The 26,823-nt window shown below is 31.2% G+C and overlaps 1 protein-coding gene across 1 annotated transcript; it reads left to right on the plus strand.

The window, feature by feature from the left end:
• Window positions 1-5,300: 5,300 nt before the first annotated feature.
• Window positions 5,301-21,161, plus strand: LOC111691004. Its single transcript, XM_046948911.1, has 3 exons — window positions 5,301-5,356; window positions 16,090-18,502; window positions 18,570-21,161. The coding sequence occupies exons 2-3, from the start codon at window positions 16,103-16,105 to the stop codon at window positions 20,634-20,636; spliced, it is 4,467 nt and encodes a 1,488-aa protein (XP_046804867.1). The 5' UTR covers window positions 5,301-5,356; window positions 16,090-16,102; the 3' UTR covers window positions 20,637-21,161.
• The last annotated feature ends 5,662 nt before the right edge of the window (window positions 21,162-26,823 follow it).

Raw genomic sequence — 26,823 nt, forward strand, 5'->3', positions numbered from 1 at the left:
CTCGTTAACCAAACGTTTTCATACGATTAGGGTTTCACTATGACGTGAACCCATTTACTGATTCCCATGAAGCTGGCTTAAAAAAGGTACTCTGGTCAGACCTTTAATTTAATAACTTCTACAGCCTAAAGTCCCTCAGACTTGAAGTATTGTTGAGTCCGATTTAGAATGGAGAAATATACCGAAATATTAATTCCAAAGTACACCATTCTTTTAAAAAAGATTATTTTTATGCATTTTGGTTTTGAAGCAAAAGTACTGTGACACGAATGGTACTCCACAATAGGAAGCACAAGATAAATGCTTTGGGTCAACGACTTCCGTAGTACCACATTACATAGGTGATCTAGCCAAACTACGGGTTAGTAACAACTCCATATTCCAAAAATTTTGGTTGGGCAGGTTCACCAAGGTAAAATGTCTCGGAGAGGAATGTGATTCTATAAAGAACAATTTTATTTAAATGATTTAAAATGATTGATGGAATATCCATAACGTGGAACTGGAGTCCCAATCCTTAAAATTAATTATACAGTTGTGGCATTGATGATTAGCATTCAGTTGACTTTTATATACTATCGCCATATCTACATTTATATATTATGCTTCTCATAACAAAGGACAATTTTTAACTATGCCACAGAGAGCGCTCTATCCTTCATTGTGCAAAAGTTTTTTTCTTTAGTACTAACTGAAGTAAATGAGTGTTGAAAAGTGAATGAGTGTTGCGGATAAGTCTGGAACATTGGTATGGCCAAGAACCACTCCTTAATTTATAATTAGAAAAATCGATTTATCTTCCATTTCTTTCTAAATCTTCCATAACTTCAAACTTAACATTAACCTCCCCATTTAAATGCAAGTATTCTTAATCATTTTTATTATACCTCAATTATAAGACAATTTGCATTTCATTAAAACTTCTATTTCTTGTGTCTGTGCAACATTCCCATGCAGCAAGTTAAATAAACATAAGTAAATGTATTGTGGAAGTAATTGCAGTAATCTGTAAATAAATACCAACAAATAACAAATATTAAGATGGTAACATAGAAAATTACTAAGGCATATCACCTAATAACTCATCTACAGCACATACTCGTAGATACATACAAACATTCATTAAATGTATCTGAAAGTATTTACAACGTATCTATCTACTCGTATGTAGATACAATATAGGCGCCAATTGTGTGTCTGAATGCAAGAAGAGCTAGCAACAGACAAACAATACAAGTTGCTAACAAAGTACTAGCAACATGTAGTTTATAACAAAAATGTATTGACTGACAACTTATACATATTTGCAGCAACACATCGTACTTTTACAATGCATACTTGCATATTTGAATGTTTGCAGCTGTTGTTTGTTGTTGGTGGTGTATTTTTTATTTAACTCTTTTTTCTTTTCCCTGATAATGTGTCACAAGGCCTATGGTTGGTTCCATGGAATAGTATCTAAGAAATAACAACAAGTGCTCTGTGGTTTTGATTCGCATGTATTGGTATTTGTAAGGCAAGGTTTTTGTTTAGTTTTGCTGTTGTTATAGTGGTTATGGTGGCATGTAAATAAAATGAAATGATACTATAAGAAGTAACAAACTAGGCAATTGGGTCACAATTTAGGAAAACTTGTTTAAAGCAAAAAACATATTTATAAATAAATAAAATGAAAAGAAAGATAAAAAGAAACAGTAACTAATAAACGTGTGTTAAGCGAATGAATTGAATAAAGTTTTTCTCTCTTCTTCAGCCTCCCTCTATATTATGTTTTTGCAGTAAATGCGTGTTCTGTGCAACTACAAAAAAGTATAACTTAAGTATAACAAATTTACTTGTAGTTTTTGTAATTGACTACTGTTTCAAATAAGCAATAACAAATTTAAACATTACATGGCAGCCATAGTAAAAGACTAGAATAAAAAGAATCTTTTTTCTGCTGCAAAAATTTTTAACTTTTAAATAAGTGTTTTCGCTTTTAAATTACTTAAATTCTTAGAAACAAAAAGTTTTGTGAGATGATCTTCACATGAACTTGTAGATGTTCTACAATTCATAAGGTGATTTCTAATTGTCGCAATTAAGGAGTGAGATCGAAAAATTCTTAACACACGTTTATCATTACATTTTTTAACCAAAGTATTATTTGATTTTTTTTTTTGATCAAGTTACCTTTGAAAAACATATCAGTTATTATGTGTAATGTCAATTATATTAATTTTTTGTTAATCTGATTAAAATGAGTGACCAGAAAAAAGTGCGTACTGAAATTATTAAATATTTTCAACTAAACCCAACATGGTCTTACAAAAAGTTGGCCAAGCATACAAAGGTCTGCGTCAAACTGTTTCCAATGTTATTAAACAGTACCGGGAGAACTTGTCAGTTGATAGAAAACCTGGTTCAGGTAGAAGGAATGGTCCACATGATGTTTCTAAAGCCAAAAAAATAGAACGCATTTTCAAAAGAGCTCCCAACACATCCGGTAGGAAAGCAGCTCGGTTAGCTCAGTGCTCGGACTATTTGGTACGAAAAGTTAAAGCTAATGCAGGTTTAAAAACATACAAGGCTCAAAAAGTTCTTGACAGGAACGCTGCTAAAAATTTAGAGGCCAAAAACAGAGCACGGAAATTGAAGTCAAGTTTTATAAAAAAAAATATTCTTGCTGCATAATGGATGACGAAACGTATGTTCTGGCAGATTTTTCGCAACTTCCAGGTCAAAAGTTTTATGTTGCTGATGCTCGAGGGAATGTTGAAGAAAAGTTTAGGACCCAAAAGCAGACAAAATTTCCCAGAAAGTTCTTGGTATGGCAAGCAATAGGCAGTTGCGGCAAAAGAAGCCAATCATTTGTTACAACGGGCTCTATAAATACCGAAATTTACATCAAGGAATGTTTACAAAAAAGGCTGCTTCCATTCATAAGACTCCATAATGTGTCCACTTATTTTTGGTCTGACTTGGCATCCTGTCACTATGGTAAACAAGCCCCTGAGTGGTACAAGAACAATAATGTGGTATTTGTACCAAGAGAGGCAAATCCTCCAAACTACCCGGAGCTAAGGCCAGTGGAGAGATATTGGGCTCTTGTTAAAAGAGAATTGAAGAGTACAAAAAAGGTGTCCAAAAGTGTGGTAGATTTTAAACGGAGATGGACTACATGTTCGAGCAAAGTGACAGAAAGCACTATAAAAACGTTAATGGAAGGGTTTCCGAAAAGGGTTCAAAATTTCATCACAAGTGATTAAAACTATAAAAATATTTTTTTTGTAAATTGTAATAATAATTTGAATCAAATAAAAAAAAAATAAAGCTGTAAGTTTAGTGGTTTCTTTTTTATAAACATACATGTATGTTAAGAATTTTTCGATCTCACTCCTTATTAGTTAAATCAATATTTCGCTAATTAGCTGTTGCTGGGTAATGTCATTTGTGCTTAATATTGACCATTAAAAAGTCAAGATAATTGGATCCAATGTATTTACTCAGTATCGTACTTTATATAGGATGGCTTCGAAACTGAACTTTAAAATAAAAATCATTATCGCGATATTTTTGGAGTTTATCGATTACAATAGACATATTTTATGGCATTTATTAAGCTCCAGCTAATCAAAAGAATCTAATATTAGTACTGGTTTTGATATACATATATGTTCATTCAGTGGTATTTACTAAATACTATTTAGTGTATATCATGTTAAACCTTTGACAATATTAAAGGGAGTCTTTCTATGGTGGTCAAAAGGACGTGTAAAACAATCAGAGTGTCCCAGCTAGTACTTTTTGAAATTTTTATCGCATTTGAGTCATTTATGACTGTTAGTTAGTTTGGCCTCTATCGGTCCTGTTGTGCGCTTCTTAACCAGTGTTTCAGGTGGGAATCGAACCCACCACCTCCGGTCTAACCTACCGGAGAACACAATGTCATATTTAAAAGATATGTGCTCATTTTCTGATCATAAATGAAACATTTGTCGGGAGAAAGGTGTACCCTATCCGCTACTCTTTTATGGACTCCCTTTCTAATCAATTCCTACCCATTTGTGTATCTATTTGGAGACATTTCTAAGTCGAAATGTTAATTTTTTAGAGTTATTTTCGAATCATGTTTTAGTCATATTTTTTAACCTTTTCTGAGTAATTTGATCTTTCGCCTGAGTGTCATACATAAATTACAAAATAAACAAAACAAAAGACTCGTTTAGAAGAGTTGACAAAGAAAATTGGTATGACCTAAAATAAGTTAATAAAATTAATTAGTGATCAAACTGACTAATTATTAGCGAGTTAAAGAATAAAATGAATTGGAATCACTCTTCTAAACGAGTCTTTTGTGAGCCCCTTTTTTAATCAGTTTAGAATCATTTCAAATATTTTTCAAGGCATTTTTGAGTGCAATTCTAATTGTTTCGTTACAAATAAAAACAATTACATAAGAAACTATTTTATATCTTCCAACTGTTTGCGATATGATCACAAAACTATTTTGAAAACTATCATAAATCAAACATCGGGACGATCAATTTATGATTGCTATATACCTTGTTATTATTTTTTTTATATAATAAATTTTTAAGCAGACGTTTATTAAGACCATTTTCGAATCTCTTTAAGGTCATCAAAAGAAGACAAAAAGACTTAATTTACTTTAAGTCTGGGGTCTTGAAGTAAATATATTATAAAATCTGATATAGGGTACATGAAAACTCCAATGTAAACTACAAATTATTAACAATAATAATGTCTATAAAGATAAAAAAATCAGATAATGGCATCATGCTGCAGATAAAAAAAAACAAGAAGCACCAGTATCATCAATACCCAACCAGTCAGTAGCATATGTAAACTTGCTTAAATGTTAAAAAAAAGAATGTGCATAATGCTGTCCACCATATGTTAAGGAGATAAATATCACTTTGTCCAGACATAAAGTATTCACTCAATATCAATCTAGTATATTTTTAACAGGTTTATTATTATTTATGATATATTTTATGACATTTTAACTACAGCAGCTAAGCGAATAAGTGTTTTAGTTATGTTTTTTTAACTATTAAATTAAATATCCAGCAATGTGGATTTAATTGCTAGAGAAATTTTGTTTGAGAACAACATATTTTTGTGTTTTCTTGTTAGATTTTTAAATTTCATACATATATTTTCTTATACATAAATTATTTTGCAGTTTTAGTTCGTTTTTTTTTCATACTGTGAAAGTAATTTATTTGCTAAAATGTTTTTGTACATGATTTGAATTTGTTTAAACTAATCAACTCTTGTTTTTTCTTAATTTATTTTACAGATCTGAAGCGTTAAGAAAAAAAGTATAAAATTGTTTTAGAGAGCACAACTGGTAAGAAATTATCTTATTTTATTGAAGTTTAAAAAAAAGTGTTAATTTTCTTCCTATTTCCTTTTGATTTTCTTATAAATTTTTTTATAAATATTTTATACATCACTTTTCCTGTTACCAGTTTTTTCTATGGAATTTTATTGTTTAACGATAATAATAAATATATTTATTAATCATTTCTTTGTTTTATACACTCTCTAGAGGCATTTTTATAACTTTCATTTTTTTGAAATATTTTAATGAGGAAACACGTAATGATGTAATTAATTCTTAATTATAAATCATAGAAACATATGGATTGTTGGAATATAAAATTTAAGACATTTTCTAAATAAATTTATGCAAAACTATAATTATGTGATTAATTTCTATCTGGAACTAAAAGATAAGAAACAAAGTTATGCTCATTATACATGCAAACTTATACAAAAATATTTTTTAAAATTTTAAAAACTTTATTTAAATTCAATTATGAAAAAGTTGTGCAAATATTTATTTAAATCAAATCTTCTTAAAATATTTCGGTAAAAAAATTAATTTAAATAAAGCAATTAAATGAAATGCTCACGTCTATCTAATAAAAATAAAACTTTCATTTTTATGACATTTTCTGTTCCTCTTTAAATACAACCAAACTAACAAAAACAAACATATTATAATTAAAAACCAAATCAACGTAAACTGATCAATTTTGAGTAATTATAATGATTTTATAATTTATTTTCAATTGAGTTTTATTATTGTTTTTTTACATTTTTCTCTCTTACATTTATCGCTTTTCATTTTCAACTAATCGCCAGCAATAGTAACGACAACATTAAGCCATCACACTTGCACACTTACTTTACTTTATTTTAATGATAATGACAAAGTTGAGAAACGATAATGATGATGTTATTGCATTTGTTGTTTTGTTATTTTTATTTTTTTTCTTCTCGATATTAGTCCGTAAGAAAAATTACCAAGAAAATCAGGTGAATAGTAATTACTACTGCATATTAGTGTTAGAGAGACTTAACAGACTTATAGTCAGACATGCATGATGTTAAAAATGATGGAAAAGATATTACAAATAATACAAATAGGAAAACTTCAGATATAAAAGATTGGGATTGGCGAATTTGTTGATCGGTACATTGATATATTAAAAAGTCTGCTTTTTTTTCTAAATAAAGAAACTCCACAATAAATTCTGTCTTCTAGGATAGTATAGGTTAGGTTGAAAGATTAGATCAAAAGGAATAACTACGATGCTATTGGTTCTATTGGGGGTTCCATTATATTTGATACTTTTGGCGAAAAACCGCTATATAGCCAAATATAATGGAAATTATATTCCAATATTCAGAAACTCAGTTTCCTGAACGTAATTCTATAGAACTTTCCAAACATCATCGATCTCTAAGATTTTTCTAATTTTCATTACAACTATAGTAATTCACTAGCAGATTTAACAAATTTTATACACTCGTTTGGATCCGTTAATATAATTTGATATATCCTGAATTTTGAGAGCTTTACTTAAGTCCCTCCCGGGACATGTTTTCTTGATGTAAGACCCACATCTTTGTGTATTGCAATCACGCGGTAAAAAGATGCTACTAGTACTCTAAGTCTGCCGGGACTATAAACTAATAACATTTCCCTCCTTAACTAGTCCATGAGGGCAATTGCCCGCAGGACTATGTATTGGCTGGTCAATTAGTTGAGGTTACTTTGGAATCCACGTACTGCCTGTGGTTTAAACATAAATCCGCAGGTAGGGGTCTTGATAAGCGGTAAAATAAATTTTCGGGATATGTTTCTGTTACCGCTCCTAGTTTCTGTGCTGCTACTTACATTCTTTTAACAGTAGGTCCTTGTGGACACTGAAATTAGTATGTTTATTAAATATTGATTCAAACCACCTGTTACGTCCATAAGGTACTGTTGCCAAAACAACACAGTTCATTGAAGTAGTGTGGTTGGCCTGCAAAAAGGTTTTCCCTTGTGGGTGTTAGATTGAGTTTGGTCAGTTAGTTGAGGTTACTTTGGGATCCACGTGGCTGTGGTTTAAACATAAACTTGCAAGTAGGGGTTGCTTGGTTAAAATATTGGCATTACAGTAATGTGTTTGTGCGACATGTAAGGTTTTCCTTTGTAGGTGTTCGATTCAGTTTGTCTCATGACAACTGTTATTCACGTAAAGCACTTTATCAATACCACGGTAGTTAGCTAGAGACGAAATTGTGACAACTGCAGTCCCCTAGCTTCTTGTCATTTAGATTATTTCTGAAGTAATCCTCGATTGACAAACACACTTAATGACGTATATGATGAAGGACCTCCATCTACAAACAAGACGTCGCTCTTACTTACAGTCAGGCGCGGCTCCACAGGAAATAAAAAAGAATTTTCCCAACACTTAGTCCCACAACCACTCCACTGTGTGTGCAGATTCTCTTCCTGTTATTTATGTTTTAACAACAGTCACTTCGATAACCCAAAGTTCCTTCAGCAACTCACATAATACCAAATTATATGGTTCTACAAGAAATGACTTCTAATGTATATAGTTCCGACATGACTCAAGGTAATGGGCGCATACTAACCTCAAAGCTTTTTGAAATTCTTTCACCCGTTTTATCCCTACACACCTTCTGCAGTGACGTTTTTTTGTGGTTTTAGTCCAATGAAGTCCACTGGATTATAAAAGCGTACGTTGGAGTTGGTCTAATTCTGATTAAACGGAACTCCTACGAAGGAAATATCTATTTTTGGATTTTTGATAGTCAACAAAACTAAACCCTAATCCAGCTAAATTTCTTGATAAATAGGGTGCTTAAGAAGAAGTTTCAATAGGTTTATACAAAATTCACATTAAAAATAAAGGCCACAATAATCCTAAGTTGATCTTGTAGTGTTGATATCTTTTGGTTTGGCTGTTCAGTTTCATTTTTTTTTTTAATTTTAGTCACCATATAAAATGAAAGTTGGACTCCTACATTCCATAAACTAAGTAAGAAATATTATATACTTGTACACTCTTCAAGGCTATCTTTCTCGTTAAGGCTTAAAAGTGACAAATGTTGTTTTTCAATATTTGTTGTTTTATTATCATCATCAATGATGTCTTACAAAGCCGCACTTTATGTTTAACCATAGACAGCAAATTGCAATGAAATGTCTTTAAAAACGAAATGCTATGGAAAATACAAAGACATGACTTAAAACCGCATAAGGTAACAAAAAGCGACAAGTGTTTTAAACGCACTTTCGTTGAAAAATTCTTTTTAAGTTTAACACGTAATAAAATGTTTAAATAAAAAATATAAATATATAAATATGTATTTATATGAATAGAAATAAATAAACAAACGCTAAGTGACTTATAAAGAAGTTAAAGTTTTTAAATAATAGAAATATTTATCTTAGAAGGTATTGTTGCAATTGATGTTGCATGTAATAATATTGAAAGGAAAAGTATTCTAATGTTTATTATTTAAGTTCAAGTGTTATTGCATTTTTAAAGTTTGTTGCTTGAGTCTTTTGTTTTTCAATACATATCTAATAAGTGTTTGAGAGTTTTTTAATTGTTTTACTGTTCATTAGTATAATGACCCTAACAATTATAAAAACCATTATTGCTGATGTTTTCACCCCCATATAAGTACATTTAGGTCCTACATGTACTGAAAGGGATAGATGTAATCTTTTTTATTCAAACGACAGGTCGCAATTTTAGTTGTAAAAGTATACAATTTTGTATGTGTTATACTATTGTAAACTGGACATTATACATACCAAGTTTACTCAAAAACTTAACTTTAAAAATTATAAAATAGTATTTTAAGCATACAATTTTATTTATATCCTCAAATATTCAATCAAAACGCAAGAAATAAAATGTTAAAAATAGCTTTAAATCTTTTACAATATAAAACGCATTAAAATGTTAAACGACAGGAAGAAGCTTTCAAATTGATAAACAAAAAAATGTATGCATGTACACAAAAATGATCATTGCTATGATCAAAGACATACCTGAGTGTGTGTGCTTTCAACACTAGTCATCTTAAAACCAAAACTCAAATAACAACAATTTCATGGCTAATATGTAAACACCTGAAACAATTAGCAATTGTTGCAACATCACAATAGAAAAACGCACCAAAAAATCAACAACAATAACAATAAAAAACTTAAACATTCATATATCAAACTCTAAACTACAATAACAACAACAAAAACTACGAAAGTTACATTTACTTTCAAATCAAATATTCACTTTCATTATCATCAATCACATGCAACTTTAGATGTAACAGACAGACAGACAGACAAACTCAACACTTGGTAAGCATTACGCATTAACAAAATATTTAACGTTTTTTTTTTTTCTTATCTTTTCAAAGAAAATAAAAGTAAATATTTAAACATTTCCTGCATAATGGTAACATGCATGTGCTGTTTCTTATTAAATAAAAAAAAAAAACAATTCCAAACAATAGCCGAATGCCTAACATGAATGTATAAATAAATGAAATTATTTAAATTTTGTTTAAGCTGTAAAACACTTACTTAAGATGCATCTTAAATAGCTCTTGGAAAAATTTCATTTGTTTAGTGTTGTTTTGAAATAAGTAGTTTGTATTTTTATTTTATTATACATGTTCAAGTTGTCAAGATCATTTCAAATCATTTCAATTTGAAAAGTAACATATTTTCAATGTCAATCTTTTGAATTGTTTTTCTTTAAAATTTTCTAACTTTTTTTTTTGCATGTTTCTTTGGCTTTTCTTTGCTACTGTTCATGTCAATCAATCATTGGCTAATTTTTTTTGTTTTCTGATATTTCAAAATTTAAAATTTTCATTTATTGTTTTCGTTTAATCCTACCGCATAAAGGCTGTTTTTATTTAATCTTTGACTTTAGATTTTTTTCACTTTCATCATTTATTAGAAAAAAAAAGAGAAATAAATATTTGTTTTGAAAACGTTCATGTTTTTTGTTGCTATTTTTTTTAACTTTAAGGCTAATTCATGATTGATTGTAAACAGTTGTTTGTTAAATATGTATGAACTATTAATACAAAGCATGTGACCTTTTATTGAATTTTTTTATATTTCTCTCTCTATCACTCGATCACTTGTCTTAGATCTTTATGTTTAAAGGTTTTTGACTTGTTTAAATTTTACTGTTTATTTTTAAACTCACTCACTTGTAATGTTGAATTTCTCCAAAAAGCTTTCTTTTCTATTCGAGTAACATTGTTATAATTTGTGCTTATGTAAGTATAAGTTTAAATTTAACATGTTCTCAATATCTTAAATTTTTTGTTATATTTTTTACCATTTAAATAGATTCTACGAGGTCAGTTTTAAAAATATGTATATATGAACATTTAAAATTTTTTAGATTAGTCCTTAGTTAATCTAAAAATAAATTGATTCTGATGTTAATCCCTAATCCTTTAACCAAAGATTGGCCCTAAATAGGACCATGGGTCAGTTAAAGCTTTAATAATTTAAAAATCTAATCTAAATTTGTTGTTTTTAAAAAGCTTAGGTCCAGTAATCTTAAAAAATTAATAAGGTTCGGTTGATAGGAGGATGTATACTATATCAAATCCGAAGATTTGATATACGCTTCTTTTCATAAAAGAAAAAATAAATAAAAATTTTTCACTGAATGTATTATCTTTCAATATTCCGAAACTTAGTTTACTCGACGCAATTCCTAAGTACTATTAAATCAGTTTTCGTAAGAAATATTAATTCCGGATAATATCACTCCCAAGATACTTGGATCTAACTCAGACTAATGCCTTAAGTTAGGTTAGTTTGATAGGAGGATGTATACTACATCAAATCTGAAGAAATTCACCAAACCACAATCGGGCCTGTTGTGCGCTCCTTATTAAACTCAGTTTTAAAAAACTCAGTTTCCTGAAGGTAATTCCTAAGAATCTTCCAATCAGTGTTAGTCAGAAATGTTATTTCCGGAATAACATCACTTTCAAGATACTTGAATATAATTTCAATGAATGCCTGACAGTGGCAAAGAAAGTGCTCCAGAGTTTCACTGTCCGGTCCGCAAGTCAAATTTTGCCATAAGGCCATCCAAGGGGCCTTATGGGATTCTCCCACCCATATTTTTAGTTCAGCTTTTGTCGAATAATTTTGTGTTTGTCAGGTTAAGTGCCTCGAGCTCCCTTTCCTTTCAAATGTCGGTAGGAAAACGGTAGGACTAATGCCTTACAGTGAATAAGAAAGTGCTGTAGACTTGACATGTCCTTTCCACCTGCTCTTTGTGTCATAACGTAATAACCTCAAAATTGGCCATTTTGCGGAGATTTCTTTTCTTACTCTCACCAGTTTCACCCCATAGGATCATTGTGGTTCTACACACCATTTCATTATTCCTAGATGCCTTATGGTATTCTCTCATCCATATTTTTAATGGGGAAATGGCTTTGCGTTCATCAGCCTAAAGCTGATGCGTCCCGTCCCGTCCCTTCAAAGCTAAAAAAATTACCCTTTTTTGCCGAATACTCCCGAGTGACCTAGTACTCATATGATGTACTATAAACTTTTGGGAATGTAAAACTACTTCTAGCTCCCTTCCATTTAAATCTAATACATTAGCCCTTTTGTTGTCAAATACTCCCGAGTGACCTAGTACTCATATGATGTAAACCTCTGGGAAAGTATTCAGTGAAAGCATTCTTACAATCCTATTTGTGTCTCACCTTACGTATTGCAATGAATTCCTACTGTATTTGCTCGATTGTTCCGCTTAACCAGATGTTCTATTTGTATTCGGCGATTTAAAGCTTCCGACATATTCTGTGTCTGGTATGCGTTAGGGCTCGTTCGATAATTGTACATAGCCTTCCAAAGTGTTGTTGTAAATTGATGACGTAGCCAATTCGACTTAAAAATTGAGCCTTTGGTTTTAAGCGTCGCCTCCTTATTTACGGACCGAAAATTGATTTCAACATATATAATTTATAGGGTTGAAACATTATATAAAAGGATGGATATTTTTATAAATGATTGAGCAGCATCGAATTCGAAGTTGACCTTATCTATCACAGTAGATATTCGAGATATAATGTCATAAAGTTTGAAAAAAACGGCTTTATAATATGTTTATTTATAAAATCTGTTATGTCATCAGAAAGTCGAAACAGATCAATAATTAAGATTAAGTCTTTGAGTTTAGACATTGTAAAATTTGGCTTATTCTTAGCCATATTTTTAAGTTCCATATGAAAAACAAAATTTGTAACAATGAGTCTTCTATTATAAACTCTTATTGGTTCAAGTCCTATCACGAGATTTAAATGAAAAACATGGCATATCTGAGAAGTTATAACAAGAATCCTCAAATTTTGCTCGAACCACTTTGACATGTTAACATTTTGGAAAAATAAAAAGGTGAACTAGCAATAAGAGACGCGGCACAAAATTTTAGCACATGAAATTTTGACAGACTGTCATTATTATTTATGCATCTAAACTTTAACTTTGAAAATTATTATTTTACAAGAATCAAATTTTTGAACTCTTGTAATATGACCACCTGAAATGTTAACATTTTAAAAACTTAATGGTTTATAATATAACTAATTGTTATTTATATTAATGTTATTAAACAACGGCTAATTTTATGGATAAATTTGCAAACTGAAACCAAAACTAATTATATTATTTTCGATTCCTGACTTTAAGATAACCCGAAGCTAAACATGTATTTAAACAAATGATAGAAAGTCTCAATTTAAAATTGAATAAATTTAAATTTTTATAAAATAAATATTATATAAGTTTTATCAGATTTTTAATGAAGATTTTAACGAAATTCAAAATTAAACCAAGTTTAATTATTAATTACAAGTATTATTAACTCAAATTGATGTGTAAAAGAGATTTTAAGAAGCAGCAATAAAATTAAACATAAATTACATAGAAAATTAATACATTAAATTTTTTTGTATTTATTATTATTTACTATGTTTTGATTTTAATCTACTATATACACAAAATATAGTAAACAATAATAAAAATAAATAAATGAATGAAAAAACGAAATAAAAAACATTGATTGAATAATAAAGGAAAGCTGACTAAACTGCTTATATTTACAATTGTTGATCATCATCATCATCATCGCTCTTCTTTAAATGTATTTGTAATGATTGTAAGACAATAAAATCGCTGCAGTCAGTCAGTCCACTACCTTGTCTTGACCATACGAGTTATTTTTTATAACACTTTTAGTTTTCTTCTCATATAGATGATAAGTCTTAATGCAGTCATAATAGTTGTAGATAAAAATGAAAACAAAATTAAAACATAACAAAACCATATGTTGAATGGATACAACACCATTTCCAATACAAATTTCATAATAATAATTCTATTTCGAAAAAATACTCATAGGCCTTTTTATTTGTAAGAAGATATATAGTCCAATCTTAAAAAACTAAGTTTCATGGAGACAGTTCCTTACAATTTTCTAATTATAGTAGTGTTCCTGAGGAATGTAGGTAATATCTGAAATATATATTACTCCTCAGATATTTTGATCTAATTTCCTCGAAAGTAATGATAAATAAATTACTTCAACGTTTTACTATCATCTCCGTATGTTCTTATTCCCGAGTGGCCGTCTACTATTTTGTTGCAGATTTTAGCTCAGGAAGAATATACTGCTATCGCTCCTCTACAGTGGAATATGGTCTTATATTGAAATTTATCAGCTAAAGGCTTTCGGAAGATACAAATATTAATCTCTGTTGGCGCCATGTCCACATTTTGTAAGATCATAATCTTCTGATCTGGATGTTAGTTTGGTGATAGCAGCCGATAAATATAGAATAAACAAGTAAGAAATTATAGTCGGACTAGGAAGACCATATAATACCCTACACCAGTTACAAAAAAAAAAAAATAATTTAAGTTGAATTGTACCTGGACTCAAATAAACTTAAGCCATTTATTACTGAAAAAAATGTGGACATTTAAGTCAATCTTTGACGGAGGCTTTTTATAGACGCTAGCGCCTAATAAGGGGTTATAATTATAAAGTTCATGAGGTTCATCAGAGCTAGTATGAGTATGAATAATTATGAACTTAAAAGCCCTATTTGGCTTTTAAGTTAGGTTAAGTTGTATGGGGCTAGGCGAATTAATGAACCAATGATAATCATTTTCAAAAGGATTTGCATTCAGACCCTTAGAAGATCATGTGCCAAATTTCATTGAATCATCTCCAAAATTGCAACCCGTAGTTTGATTACAACGTTTACAAGCCGTATTCGGGGGTGCAGTTGTATGGGAGCTAAGTGAAATAATGGACCGATTTTAACCATTCTCAAGAGGCTTCGTCCCTGGGGCAATAGAAAATCATGTACCAAATTTCATTAAATTATCTTCAAAATTTCGACCTTCAGTTTGATTACGAAGATAGCTACATCGTATCAGAAAACGATTCCGATCCGATCGATACCAATGTGCGTTACAAACATCAGCACAAACCCAATATACCTTCCCCACAAAAGTGGTGTAGGGTATAAAAATAAAACACAACTATTTGTTTTAATGCCTGTATGTGGAAGGATGCGCTGGAAAACCTGTGACTTACCCCCATTATCACAATGTCTGGTTATTTTTTATCTAAAGGTTAAATTAACAGTTTTCATACAAAAAATATGTTAATCGGCAGAATAACTTTCGGTTACGCTATAACCGGAGGTGAAGTTACCAGGGCTTAATGGGTCTTAACCATAAGTCTATAGAGCATTGATTTGTAGACCTAATGGGACAATTCAGTATATGTAACGTTTCGAGAAAATATTAATGTCAAGGAGGCAATGTGATAAAACTGCACCAATTGACCAACCTACAGTAAACTGGTTTCCTCGTGTAGATGATTCTCATTTGACATCTTGACACTTCCATTTAAAATTTGGTTATTCGAGAATATTTAATTTTACAACGTCTCACAGTCGCCAAAAATTTCAGTTTCTTGCGATTTTTTCCGACAGCAGAATTTTTAATCTACAATCTGATATACAAGATCTAGTCCGACCAAATCTGGGACCATTCCAAAATTAATTTCAATCGATATAAAAACTTACGACATGATAAGTTGGAAATGGTCACAAACTCTGCTATTTTTTTCAGAAAAACAAATACTGCGAAACAGTTTACTTTTCACTATACATTCAACATAACAAATATAACAAGTGTATTGTTTCGATATCTTCTTTAATTTCAGTTTTAGTTGGAAAATTATAACTTTAAGCGAATGAAAGCATAATTTGTCACATTGCATTATGATGAAATTCACAATTCATGAGAAAAAAAACAATGTTAAGATATTTCTGCATTAGGAATTCATATTTTTAAATCTTAGAATTTCATTTTATGTTTTTAAAAAATAATATATATTTTTTAATTATAATTAACTCAACATTAACTATTCATTAGTATATGGGAGTGTATTTCCACACTTGATAATGGCTAGTTTTTGCGTGTATGATTTTGTTTTTATTTCTTTTAACTAACAATTCCACTTGTTTTTCAAATGTTGCCTAATGAGTGTTCAAAGAAATGGCCACTGGTTAGAGCAGTAAATTTACAAAAAGTGAAATTTCTTAATGTAACTTATTCAATTACAATTAGTAGGAATATTAATTAGATTAAATTCATTTTAATATTTTTCATATCTTCTTTATTTCTAGACACTCTAACAATATGTTTAAATTTGTACTAAGGCTATCCATAGCCTTTACTTTGTGTTTATGCTGTACTGCTGCGGTACTCTCCTCTGCACAGCTTCCTTTGGAAGCTCGTGATGCCGATGGATCTTCGGAGGAGGAAGAAGTAATATCCACTAGCTATGTGTTACCCAATCAAATTTTCAACAATGGTAAACCGTATTACGCTAGTAAAGATCCTGTGTCGGGCCAATTAGATTTTAATATCAAAAAACCTGCTGGTATAGATTCAACCGTCAATGAAGTTATCGATCCAAATGAGAAGGCCATCATAACATCTTCATCGCCCAACATACATGATTTTCTGAATTTGCCGGTGAAGTATTCAACATCGAAATTTGTTTACCCCTTGGTTTCGAGTTCCTATGCGAACCTTAAATATCAGGGCAGTAATAAAAACTACATTACAAATAAAAAGCCCACACAGGTTGTGCAAGCTACATCGGCTCCTAATTATCATACGGCTAATTATTACACAGTGCCCACTACTAAATTGACACCAGTGGCACCTACGACACCAGCATTAACTAGTACTTCTAGTACCACTACTTCCACAACATCGACCACAACAACTAAGCAACCAACAACAGCTTCAACTTCCAGTTCCACCTCTTCATCGACATCTACTACTTCCACTTCAAGCACCACCTCAACTACCACAAGCACAACTAGTACTTCAACTACAACGACTACGAAAACTCCACTAGTAGCAACTTCAATATCGGTACAATCGAGCAGCAGTTCCCAAAAGTACACAACATCTACTCGTAAACCTACTCAAACAACCACAACCGTTGCTCCTAAAACGTCTACAACTCGCAAGAAGTTTGTGCCCAGTAAAAAGTATACACCCACACCACCCCAAACTACTTCAACATCTATGCGTTACCCAGAACAAAGACCTTCCAATACCACTGCAATGCCGAGACCAACTACAAGCTCTACATTAAGTACTCAACACCCCACACTACCTTCAACTACTAAGAATACTTATCCTTCTACCTTACAACCTGTGGTCTTTACAGAAGATCCATCGGCACCCCCACCATTCAGTCCTTTCCCCAGCAGTACCCGCATACCTAATTTGGAACCAGCCGATGTTTACCATACCTTGGATCAAAAGAATACCGAAAACAAAATTGAACAGAAACCATCCATGACTTTGGCAGATATTTTCAATAGTTTAGCTGAGGAAGAGTCAGCTGTGGCAGCCAATAATCCCATGCATCAAGGACTAGATGCTCAGGGCAATTTAATGGAACCCTTAGATCCCTCTAAGCCCTCACCATTTGCCATGCACAATAATGAGGGACCCATACAACCACAAGCCAACAAACCTACCATTGGAACTACTGCTATTCCTCTAAATCCCCACCAGCAGCAAAACATGCAGTCACTACAACCACCCCAACAACAACAACCATCACAACAACCCTCTGTCATTTCCGGCAGCCAGGAAAATTTCAGCAATGAATATGTTTCATACCAAGTACAGCAACCAAACATTATGCAATACAGACCAGCTCCTGGTGCCATCAACAATGTTGTTATATCACCTGGACAGAACTCTGCTTCCTTTGTCTTGGGCAGCCAACAACAGGTGGGTCAAAATGCTTTTGGTTCCGTTGAAAAAGAACCCTTATTCTCCAAAGATCATCCCGTTCAGTATGGTACTGTTATTAGTGAAGATATAAGCGGCATTAATAGGCAACCTGTGCCCAGTGCTCCTACACCTTATCAAGAAATGCCAAGTCAAAGTCCCATTTCCAATTTCCACCAAAACGGTAATTTTGCTTCTAATCCGGAACAACCTAAAAGACCTGAGTTACAAAGACCTTTGCCACCCGGTAACAACTATCAAGAATTACCTCCTGCTCCTCCATCTCCATATCAGCAATTACCTTTGATTGGCAACATTAGAAATAAACCCAATAAGCCCGCTCACCAAAAACCTTTAACACTTACCCCACCACCCCTTCAAAACCAACCTTTACCGTCATCTAATCCCATTGGTTCAGTGCAGTCGGTTAGGCCTCAGGACAATGGAGATAGCTCTATAACTTTGGGTTCACAACAAGATACTAAAGAGCTTTTGGTTTCTACAAACATACGTTTTCCTGCTAATGAAGAACAATCAATTGAAGTGCCCTCATTGCCAGTTGCCAATGGTCCTCCAGCTGGCCCTCAAGTAAATGGTCATGCTCAACCTTTAAGCTTGCAACAAATACAAAATTCCAACCAAATCGTATTCCCCAAACAAGAAGAAGGCAAACCTCAACAAAATGAAGTTTATCACAATACTCCCAACTCCAATACTGATGGTGTACAAATCCAGAAACATGAAGTCTTAACCATGAGTCAACATCAACAAAAATTGGTGAGTAATTAAAATTTATGCCTAATATCAAATACTAATAAATGTATCTTTAAAAAACTCCCCATAGACATTCCCTCCTCCTAATGAACCAAATACACCGGTACAGCATATGGTGCCACCTCCACTACCTAACAGCATTAGCTCCGATCATGAATTGCAGAAACCAAACCGTCCCCATGGAGGTCCTCAATTTGCCTACAATGAATATACTCGCAAACCAATTCCCGGCATTACACGTCCCAATCCTGATCGCCATCTACCCAATATTCTGCCTCAATTCCGTCCTAATGCTAAAATTTCCAATGGACATCCCCAACAAGCTAATTTCAATCAGGAACCCGGCAATATAAGAGTTACTGGACCACAACAACCTAAAAGAGGACCTATCAATGGCAATCCCCAATTCTCGCACAGACGTCAACCATTGGGAGGTCAACCCAAGAGATATCCTTTAACAAGAATGGCAGATTATCCAGCAGGTGGACAGCCATCTCCCAATGAAATGGCCAACAGACGTGTCTATAGATTACCTCCCTATGGAGGCGCTGGCCCACAATATTTAGACAGGCCTGTCATGCATGTTAGAAGACCTTTGCCTCATAATTTAAGAGCAGCTGAATCTGTTAATGTTGAAAGGCATGCTCTAGCTCCGGCATTGGAAAAATTGCCCGCCTTTGAAGAGGAAGATTTAGTTATCAACGATCCACCTCAACCAGTGGCACCCACAAAGGATGCCAACTTATTCAGTGAAGCCAAATTAGAACCAGTGGTGACTTTGCAAATGTTACAATCCCAAAAGAAGGCCGTATCCCTACCCAGTGATGATAGCGGCGATGGAGAGATTCAAGTTCCTAGCCTAGACAACGATGAAGCAGAAGATGGTGCTCAAGATAATCAAAATGGTTTATATGTGGTTTATCCCATTAAAGGAGGTAAAAAGTCTGAAAGCTTAGAAGGTGCTGAAACTCAACACGCCTTACCTGCTGTAGCTCATATGGAACCACCCACTGGTAGTGAATACCAAAACACACCCTTCTCTATAATCAGAGACCATCAGCAAGAACCTGTGTTGAAAAATAAGAAACCCCTTTCATTGCAACAACAAAACAAGGCTCAACAAGGCAAAGATTCCTTCCCATATCCCATTGAAAAGCCAGATCCTTCATATAGCGAATTGAATTCGGCTCCTAGAGTTCCAGGTGTAGTTATTGCTCCCAAAATCAGAAATGGTGCTTACGGCACGGCCACAGAAGCCCCTATAGCTATTGCCTATACTCCTACTGAACCCAGTCGTCATCAAGGACCAGCCCATCAACAGCAACAACAACACACCATGTACTCCAACATTAATTTAGCTACTCCCGTAATTAAAGAAATACGCCCTGATACACAAACCGAACAAGCTTTAAATGGCCACGATTTTGATTTAAGAGCACAAAATTACGAAAAGAACTTCATGGCACCATTTTATCCAAGTGTTAGTTTAGATTCTGTTACCAGTACTCCCACAAATGGCTGGAATGTTTTGCCTTCTTCCACGGACAATGATTTGTACGAAAAGAACAATATTGATAGATCAGATGTTGCCAATGGTGATAACAAGGCCGATGAAGGTGTAGAATCTGCTACTAAATCTTTTGAATTGGATAAATTCCAACCAGAGCTACAAGGTGGTTTCAAACCAATCTATCCTCCAGGCTATAAACTGGATAATGAACAAGAGGAACATGAACAGTTGCAACAGCATGAAACAAACAATATGCCTTTGGCATTGGCCAGTCGTATGGAACCTCCCCAGAAACTACAACAATTATCCGATGAACTTAAAACAAGCTCTTCGACTTCATCGACTACCAGTACCACTGCTAAACCCTCAACAGACAATGAGAACACTGAAGAAAATACGAAATTGGAATCGAGCGACAAGATCTCCACCACTGTGAAACCCACAAAGAGAACGAAATCGAAATTTGAAACCAGTTTAGCGGCTTTACTCTTCGGTGACGATGAAGAAGATGCTGTTGAAGCTGATGAGCCCGCAGAACCTACTCAAGCTCGTCAAGAACCAACCAAAGCCATGATGAGCGGTCCAAGAAGTATACCACGCATGGGTCCACGTAGTTTGAAAATATAAATTTGACAAAATATAAATTTAACCTTAACTTAGGCTTGACTTTTCGAATTCTAATCTTTATTTTTAGTTTTTGCTTTAATTTATTTATTTAATTTATTATAAAATGAGTTTTCTTTTGTACTTTTCTACTTTTAGGAGTTTATCTTAAAGTTACTCAATTATTTTTAATTTATTTTTTTTTTATTATTTTAAGCAGCAGCATTCTAAAACCATTCTTCTATAAACAAAGATTCCCAGATGTTTTCTATAAAACTTGAAAACTAAATTAAAACCAAAAGTAGCAACTCTTGCGAGTCTAATTCGAAATTTTGTTATTAAATATAACAACTCAATATAGTTTCTTATTAGACTAGCGATTTGTTGAACTTCGTCCCTTAAACAAAAGTAAAATCTTTCTTTTCTCGACAAACATTAAACCTAGTTATTACAAATTATACTTTACTATTTTGTAATTAAGTATTAAAATAAAACGAACAGAAGAAAGAAATATTAACAAAATATCACAAATTTCATTATAAACAATAGTTTAATTCATAATTATTATTTTAATTATATAAAAATCATTAATAATATATGTATGTATGTAAACAATGTCTTTTTTAACTTTTATATATGAATAAAAAATGGAAATTACAATATAAAATATGTATTTATTAAATTTATGTATTTAATAAAACACGTACAATAAAATTAAACATTTACTATAAACATTATTTGAATAATTAATTTCATTTATATCTATCTAATAGAATGCATTTTATTGTGACCTTTGTTAAGAAGTTAATAATAATTAAGAGAAACCTTTTTCGCAATTATCAAAAAATCACTTCCTTTAGGTCCAAAAAGGGTTCAAAATATATAATTGCAGCATTTAAAAAATTGTTATGTGGGTGTGGCATTTGCTATCTATACACTTATTACTATTGAAAATTAGAGCGTAATAAGGAACATTTAACTTTAGAAATCAAAGAGTAGGAGCTTTTATAGTAACTTTCAGCATACTTTGATTCCACTTTTTAGACAGACTCATAGAATTCGAGAAAGCATGGTGCAGACGTTTAATACACTAAAAAGGGCGTGGCAATTGGTGTAAAATTTTTATTTTAGTGGAATAATCAACAGAATTTAATACAAATTAAACAAAATTATAATTAATTTTTGACTAACAATTTATTTTTGTTCGAAATTTTGAATTCTTTTTGTTCATCAAAGATCCCCACCATGGCACCATTCAGATTTTTGTATAACATATTGTTATTGACATTATAACTTCATTTTAGTAGACGCATTAGTTAGTTCGAAAGGAGGATGTACATATATACATCAAATCCTAAGAAATACACCTAGGCCTCTATCGGGCCTGATGTGCTCTCCTTAACCAGTGTCTCAGGTGGGAATCGAACCCACCACCTCCGGTTTACACACTGGAGGCCAGTAGAGGCATTAAAAATATAAAAAAAATTATTGTTTAAGATATCATTGATTAAGAATTGTTTTCAAATTTGTAGAGATGGAAAGGGTGAATTCCTATTTAGTAAATACACGGTAAAATGGATAAATACTCGGGTATTTTGCAAAAATGTTTTTTTCGTTTTGCAAACTAATTTTGCATTCAAAGATCATTTATAGTCATAACAAATTTAAAAAAAATTGCAAATACAGTGAATCAACTAAGTAATTTGCCTAAGAAAAGACTTTATCAGAACAATTATTTTTAGAAAAATTAAGCAATTTGTTTATTGTTTTTTAAAAGAATATCTTATGTTTTAATTGTTTACCATAGAAAGTAAAATCTAAGTATGAGACATCACCGTATAAAATTATCATCATGCTAAAATCTTGATTTTCTATCTAATATTTCGAATGCTTTGTTTTATCAATAAAATATAGTAGGTGTATTTGGATCTAAATAGTTATTCATGATATGTATTAGTTGGAAAATATTCCTATTCCTGTGATGATAACCACCTCTATTTGTAAATATCTAAATTAAGTATTTTTCCTATATCATACGACAGTGCATTTATATTGGTGTCTGTTTAGAGGTCAAAATGTAAACATAGTGTTCATTCTAGTTCGTAAATAGACTTTGGAGATGATAAATGAGGAGTTCAATGGTTTTCCTTGGATACAAACCGATCCGCTTTGATAGTTAAAAATTTTTAAAGATTTCTCAGTGCGTTTTTATTCCCTACACCACTATAGTGGGGAGGGTATAAAAACGTTTGTGCTGATGTTTGTAACTCACAAAAATATTGGTCCTATACTAACCTTAACCTGTAATAATAAAACAGTGGGTAGAACCACGAAGATTCTATGGGGTGACCCTGATGAGAGCAAGACGAGAAATCTCCTCAAAATGAGCAAGTCTGAGGTTAGTATGATGGTACGTATTCTGAGTGGACACATAGGATTACGTGCACATCTATACAAAATTGGACGTGCGGATTCAGACGAATGTAGAGCATGTGGAGAGGACAGTGAAACTCTGGAGCACTTTCTTTGCCACTGTCAGGCATTCGTCGAAGTTAGATCCAAGTATTTTGGAAGTGATGTTATTCCGGAAATAACATTCCTAACTAACACTGATTGGAAGATTCTTAGGAATTACGTTCAGGAAACTGAGTTCCTGAACACTGAAAAATAATTCAGTCAGTTCCGTTTTTTTTTTCTCTTTTTTTTTCATGATAAGGAGCGCACAACAGGCCCGATAGTGGCCTAGGTGTATTTCTTCGGATTTGATGTAGTATACATCCTCCTATCAACCTAACCTAACCTACTAACCTTAAAATATACCGATCAATTTAGAATCATTTTTTGAGTCGATTAAGACAGCCAGCCGGACAGATGGACCCTAGACCCCCATTCAAAAAATGTCTTAAACTTCTAAAATTGACTTTCGCATTAAAACTCAACAAAACTAACTGTTATTTAAAATTTTGTCATTTTCCCAAATATATATATAAAGCCTCATTTAGAAAATTTAGTTTTTTATCAATAAATTGCTTAAATACTTTGGAATTGTGGTGAAATTCAACATAAAAGTTTCTTTATGAAAAATAAAAATTTAAAAAAATATATACTAATGGTGTAGGATATTATATGGCGACCATGCCCGACTATACTTTCCTACTTGTTTCTAATAATTCTTAAGATTATTTCATCAATAACTCCAGTTCAGTGTTTGTGTATCTAATGCGCCATCTACGTTTCATTAAAAACAAATGTACGCTGATCAGTAAGCCTTAAAGTATGCTTTGTTTTTTCTATGTTACAAACCTTATGTTATGATTCTCACACATAGATGTCGTGTAATAAAAAACTGAATTTTGTTTAATTACATATCTTTAATTTAAATATTTTTTTTTATATTTTTATTTCAAAATTTTTTAACTTACAATACTAAAATTTATTAAATAATTGTTTTATTATTTATACATTAATGTATAGGTTAATACTTTTAATTATTGTTTAAGTACGTTTTGTCTATATAACATGATAAAAGAATTTTAACAAATATTATGTTTGTAAAAGGAATTTGTTGTTGTTGTTGTTGAGTGTTTTTTGAAAGTAATTGATTGCTTTTTTATGTTATCAATGACAATTAATTGATGGAAAATTAAAATTTTCTATTTAATGATGAAAAAATTAAGAAAAAACTTAAGTTTTGTTTTGGCAACAATGAGCGATTTTTTGTTTGTTTGTTTCGTTTGTTCATGGAAGTAATGAATTGATGAGGTTTGTTTTTTTGTTTGTTTGTTTGTGTACATCTGGAAGTTTATAAATTTATCTTAATGTTAGAAATAAAATGATATGCTAAAAATATCTAGTTATTTATATTAATGTTATGTTTTTTTTTTAATTTAAAATATTTAAAATAATAAAATACATAATTATTGAAAACATATTTTAAATTTAGTTTTTAATTTTAATATGTATGATTGTTAAAATGATGTAGTTTATAATTTTAATGGACGATTTTAGATGATTTGAAATTTGATGTTGTTGTTTGAAATATTTTGTGTGTTTTCAAGTTATCTACATTCTTTTTTCAATTCCAAATTTTAAATTTTTAATTTATTAAGATACATTATATTTTAAGTATAAATACATATTTCAAAATTTTTATATAAAATGAAATTGACTAATATATTTATTATTTACAATTTGAATTAATTGTTTGTTGTGTTTTAGTAAATTTTAAATAATTTTTTTTATTTCTTTTTAAGTTTTAAATACATTTGTATATATTTTATTTAAATTTAATTAATATTTTAAATTCATACCCAACGAATTTCAGTCTTTGTCGGTGTCTTTTTTCATTAATGAAAATATTTTTAATAAATGGAATTTATTAAATTTAAGTAAAATTTTAATTTTATTTCATAAATATTTTTATTATATGGAATTTAAAAATATCAATAGATAAATACAAAATTTATTAAACTAAAGTAAAATATACAAAAAAATGTTAAATTCACTTGTTTTTACAGCAATTTGAAATTTGCTCATTACTTCTGTATTTCTGTATCTTTTATAATCATACAATATTTTAGCAGTTTTTAGTCTCAAATCTAATAAAATTCCTTTTCTTTTAGTTTATGAACTTATATTTGAAATTAAATTTTGTTTTGTGAAATCTATCTTGACATTATGCGGATTGCAATCTTAATTTTCAATATATGAAAATTGCTCACAGTCGTTGAGAAAACAACTAGTTCCAAAGGTTTTAAATTTGAACAAAAAATGTTTATAGATCATTCCATAGATCAATATATAGACCAGCTTTTATATCAGCCTTTAGATCAGTGTACTATACTATATATCATTTTAAAGTACAGTTTAGTGTAAAAAACAACAATGTCAGAATCGGTGTTTCCATACAAATTTGACAATAAGTTGTCGTTAAACGACACAACATTTTCATAAATAACGGCAAACCGTACCGGTGCCGACTAATATATGAAACTACAGATCAGTCTATAAACCTGACTATAAGACTACAGATTAGTCTAAAAACCAGACTGATAAGACTACAGATCAGTCTTTAGATCATTTTATAAACCAGTATATAGATTAGCCCATATATCTCAGTATAAATACAAGTTTTTATGCAAGTCTACAGATCAGTATGTAGATCAGCCTAATGAAGAGTTTTAAAGATTAGTTTATAGAGCAAGTTATACCAATAAACATATCGGTCTATCAACAGTCCATAGATCAGTTCATAGTAAAGTCTACAAAAAATTTTGAAAATTTAGAAATCATTTTATAAACCAATTTATAAGTTACCCTATAGGTAGATCAATATAAAGACAAGTTGTATAAATATGATCATAGAGCAGCCTATATAGTCTATAGTATATACCAATCTACTTACCTATCTATTAAACAGTCTATAGACAAGTACATAGATACGTCTGAAGACCAGTATAGTACTGTTTACAGAATATTTAAAGATCATAATTATATACATAATTTTAAATCTTTAATTTTTAAAGATTTGTCTATAGAAGAGCATATGTGTCTATCAATGATCCATATATCAGTCTATAGAAGAGTCCATAGATCAGTCTATAGAACAGTATGTAAATCATTTTAAACATCATTTCATACATTAGTCTATAGACTAGTGCATAAATCAATCTGTAGTCCAGTCTATAGATAAGACTAGTCTATTGATCTATCTATAGTCCAAAAAAACATATGTACTTTAGTCTACAGATTATTCTATAAATCAGTTTATAGGTTAGTTTATAAATCAATTTATTGATAAGGCTATAAATCAATATAAACACAAGTTGATCATAGAGTCTATAGACTACTCCAATCTATTTACTTGTCTATAGAACAGTCTATAGACCAAATCAGTTTATAGATAAGTCTTTGTATTACTATATAATATTAGTCTAAAAATCAGGGGGTTTACTTTGTATTATCAGATTCGAAAGAAACAATTTTCGAATTTGAATATTAAATACATTGTTTCGATTCGAAATACGAAGTAATTCCCCAATATAAAGACTATAGGCCAGTCTATAGAACAGACTATTGATCAGGCCATACATTAGTTTTTAGATCGATAAATAAGAATATAAACCAGTCCAAAGATAAGAATATAGAAAAGTTTTATAAATCCATTCATAGAGTAGAATATAGACTAATTTGTGGAAAACTATTTCTATTC

This window comes from Lucilia cuprina, chromosome 4 (genome assembly GCF_022045245.1).
Source record: "Lucilia cuprina isolate Lc7/37 chromosome 4, ASM2204524v1, whole genome shotgun sequence".
NCBI lineage: Eukaryota > Metazoa > Arthropoda > Insecta > Diptera > Calliphoridae > Lucilia > Lucilia cuprina.